Source organism: Pyrus communis, chromosome 11, assembly GCF_963583255.1.
Source record: "Pyrus communis chromosome 11, drPyrComm1.1, whole genome shotgun sequence".
Classification (NCBI taxonomy): Eukaryota; Viridiplantae; Streptophyta; class Magnoliopsida; order Rosales; family Rosaceae; genus Pyrus; species Pyrus communis.
The window spans coordinates 8,694,523-8,698,875 of NC_084813.1; the positions used below are offsets into that span (position 1 = coordinate 8,694,523).

Genomic DNA, 4,353 nt, shown 5'->3' on the forward strand with positions numbered 1-4,353 from the left:
TGTGGCCCATAAAGTTATCCATCATTTCTGAGCTCGGAGAAACTATGAGAAATTTCATCCTGCCTATGGTCACAGTCAAGTGACTCTCCAGCTCGGAGCATCTTCCTCTTAGTTAGAACATAACAGATTTGTTGTAAGTAAATTTTAGGTACACCAGAAAATGAGAGATCTTTTCAAGTACTCAGTATACAAGCATGTCTCCACGTTTTTAATACAAATGAAGAGAAAATATATTCTTTTGTGTCCCTTCAAATGTATTATGACATGTAAAGTACTAGCTTGTGTACCAAGTAATCTAAAACATTTATCTTAGAAGTGACATTACCGTCGAATGTATAAATGAATTGTTTTCTTCCATTTGATTATCTTGTTGGAGAAGAAAAAAGCACAACCACATTAACTTTAAACGTACAAGTGAATTGTTTTCCTCCATTTAATCATCTTGTTGAAGAAGAAAAAAGCACAATCACATTAACGTTAATTGTACAAGTGAATTGGTTTCTTCCATTTAATTATTATGTTGAAGAAGAAAAAAGCGCAATCACATTAACTTTAAATGTAAGGTGAACTGTTTTCTTCCTTTTGATCATCTTGTTGGAGAAGAAAAAAGCACTAGCACTGCAAAAAGAAATGTTAGAAAGTACCTCCACGAACAAAAAGAAATGTTAAATAACAAAAGAAGAAATGTGTAGAATTATGTAAAGTGTGTAATAGTATTGTTATCACAAGGTATATACAAGTCTTTGAATTGGGCTCAAGAAATACAAAATTCGTAAGGATAATAAAACCTAACCCAATAGAATCCTAACTGAATTTTCCAACACTAACATTCCCCCCTCCTCCTCGAAACTTGTCTAGCTATGAAAGACAAGTTTGGACCGAAGTAAACGAAAGCGAGTCTTCAAAAGTCGTTTTGTGAGGAGATCCACAGCTTGATCGACCACGTACAAAATGATAGTCAAGTTAAATGTGACTAGTGCAAGCATGAAATACTGGTTTGGCAGCCATATATGTCGTACTTAAATTATCACAAAAGAGAACAGTAGGAGGAGCAGCAGGAAACCAAAGCTCACGAAGTACATAAGACAACCAAATATATTCAGCACACGCATGTGTAAGGGCATGGTACTCCGACTTGGCACTAGAACCGTAGGTTGTTTTGGTGGAACTTCAAAAAATAAGATTAGGCCCATGAAAGATAAGGTACCCAGAAGTGGAAAGACGGGTATTCGGACAACCAATTCAATCAACGTAAGATAACCTCGAAGCAAGGGTGGGCCAGATGAGCGATGGAACACAATAACATGATCAATGGAGCCTTTGATGTATCGTAAGATGCGTTTGGCAACAATAAGGTGTGTGTTCGTCGGACGAGTCGGATGAGACATAAGCTAAGCAATATGATCAATAGCATACGCAATGTCCGAACGTCTTAAATGAGATATTGTACAAATCCTAAGAGATGCCAAAATTTAGTAGGACCCACAAACAAGGTACCACCCTAATTAGACAACTAAATACGTAAAGCAATATGAGTAATGCAAGGGTTACAATCAAGCATATTCGTGCGTTTAAGTAAATCACGAGCATACTTGGTGTGAGAGCAATGATGATCATTGGAAATGGGCTGAACTTCAATGCTTAGGAAGTAATAAAGAGGGCTTAAATCCTTAATTTCAAATTCACGTCTCAAAAAAGACATAAATCGCTGAATAGAAGAAATATCAGTACAATCAACACAATATCATCCACATATAGTAACAAGATAAGTGTGCATTTACATAGTGAAAAAATGAAGAAAGAAGGGTTGACTTGCCTTTGCACAAAACCATGACGAATAATAAAGATGCTAGAACGTTGACACCAAGCATAAGGAGCCTTCTTGAGTTCATATAAGGCTTCGTGTAATTTGCACATATGATTCAAATGCTGAGGTCAACAAAGCCTGGTGGTTGTGTCATAAAAATTTCATCTTGCAAGTAACCATTCATAGATACATTTTTTACATTAAGTTGTCAAATAGATCGACCATGAGTGACTGCAAGACCAAAAACCATCCGAATAGTGGTAGGCCTGGCAACAGGACTGAACCTCTCATGAGAATCAAAACCATATTGACGATGAAAGCTCTTAGCAATGAGACGAGCTTTATACCATTCAATAGAGTCATCGGCATAATGCTTAATTTTGAAAACGCATTTGTGACCAACCATATTTTGTGAGGGATAAAGTGAAACAAGAGACCGCATACCATTCTTCAGTAAGGCATTTAACTCCTTTGTAATAGTTACACACCATTCAGGAAGACAATAGGCTTTTGTAAAACACGTTGGTTCAACAAGGGCAGTGATAGATGTCATAAGAACAGCAGGCAACGAGTACTGCACAGCACCATCTGTAAAAAATTTGTGCTGCGATGTGAGACTAAGTTTGCATAGGATGTTGCAGGTGAATAAGTGATGGAACGAGATCAGGTGGTGAGGCTAGCGAGTAAGGAGAAGGCAACCAACCAGGTCGTGGTGATGGAGGCGTAGATGCAAGCAGATCAGGAGTAGCAATAAGCTGCACAGGTTGGGTCAATGCTGGTGTAGCCATAATAGACTTGGGCTCCAAAAAGGGAGGAACCCAGCAATTAGGAAAGGCATGTGCAGGGGCAGCAGCAATGGCATATGAAAAAGTGTATGTGGAGCCAAAAATAATCAAGAGGCAACACGTGAATTTTAGGATGAAAATGACAAAATTACCCTCGAGGCACATCAGAATTCCTACGCACGAGCAATGGACAATCATCTCTCAATCAAGTCAAAACTGCCCAAATAGGTATTTATTTATAACCTATTTCATCCATCCCTTATCATATCTTCTCCACAAGGTAACCCCCAAAACATTCCTTTTAAATTATGTTAATTAGCTAATTAATGAATTTATTACCTAATTAACCTATTAATGGCTAATTAAACTACCAATTACACACAAAAAACACACAAGAGGCCGGTCACCTTCTCTCCCAAGGGGGCCGACCATGCCTTATATATTCTACCTGATTTTCTCTAAAAACCTAGGTCTTCACTCTTGCTAAACACTCAAAATTCTCCAAACACTTTTCCTCAAAATTCTAACTTCGGCATCAAAGGTTCTTCTGCCAAAGACCCCCCCACCAAAAATCATCGTGGGTGCATAAGGCTCTTGGCCTTGACCTAAGGTGTTATTTGTTTTGTAGGTGCAATTTTGTCCAAGAACAAGGAAGAAGAAATTTGCATCCACAAATTGGTGCTTTCATTGAGAGTTCAATCTCACACTCGTAGAAGACTCTCGCATCCAAGGTTTTTCTATTTTCTTGTCCATTTATAGATTTTTCGTACGTTTTTATTATTAGAATTTTTTATTTGTAAAAATTCTTTGATAAAAAGTAAAAGAGAAGTAGAATGGCTAGAAATTTAGAAAATTCAACAAGTGAAAATTCCAATATTCAAGAGATGGGACCGTGGTGATCCATGAGGCTAAATGCGACAATAAGTGGAGTGGCACCACCACCACGAGCTTCCACCATGGGAACCACCATGGTGGCCATGTGATGCGAGATTTATACGCACACAAATTAAACCCTCCTTTTGACAATTGTAGTATATGTATAAGTAGGGATCGTTTTGGACCGGGGATTAGGAGGGATTGTTAATCACTTGGATTTGACTCAAAAACGTAAAAACACAATATAAAACACTATACTAGACTCAAAGAATGCAAAACTAAACTTTAACACATTAAGACAAACCAAAAGACTCAAAACAAGTTCAAAAGACTCAAAACTGCCTAAAAACACTAACTAGGCAGTTTCTGACCTTAAACCCAATTTTGGACGAATTTAAGATTATGGCTTGATCAAAATACTTTAAAACATAAACTAAACAGATTCTAAGCACTAAAGAACAAGAAAGTAAAGGGGGGGGGGGGTTTTTGATTTGACGAAAATTGAAATAACAAAACAAGTTAATAAACTAAGCAGATTGTAAAACGAATTTGGATTTAATGAATGGATGATGGAATAGCCAAAGGGTTCTTCTCCACACATGTTACACTTGCATACAAGATGATTTTCAGTTGGTCTTTCGATAAATTATGAAACTCAACACTCCGGGTTAATTAGGTCCGCTTAAATTAACCGTCAAGTTCTCCTTTACTTAATGAATTGGATGGGGAATGGATGAATTTCTGAATGGATTTATGGGGAAGGGCACGGCACAAGGGGGTTTGTGTGAATGGTGTGTGTATGAATGGATGAATTTCTGAATGGATGGAATGGTGTGCGTTGCACGGCTCAAGGCCTCTAATTTCTGTGGTGAATGGCTGAATGCA

At 37.7% G+C, this 4,353-nt stretch overlaps 1 protein-coding gene across 1 annotated transcript; it reads right to left on the reverse strand.

Moving 5' to 3' along the window:
* Nucleotides 1–2,015: 2,015 nt before the first annotated feature.
* Nucleotides 2,016–2,595, reverse strand: LOC137708971 (uncharacterized mitochondrial protein AtMg00820-like). Its single transcript, XM_068448124.1, has 2 exons — nt 2,511–2,595; nt 2,016–2,395 (listed from the first exon to the last, which is right to left on the reverse strand). Exons 1-2 carry the CDS (start codon nt 2,593–2,595, stop codon nt 2,016–2,018), a joined length of 465 nt encoding a protein of 154 aa, XP_068304225.1.
* Between the last annotated feature and the right edge of the window lie 1,758 nt (nt 2,596–4,353).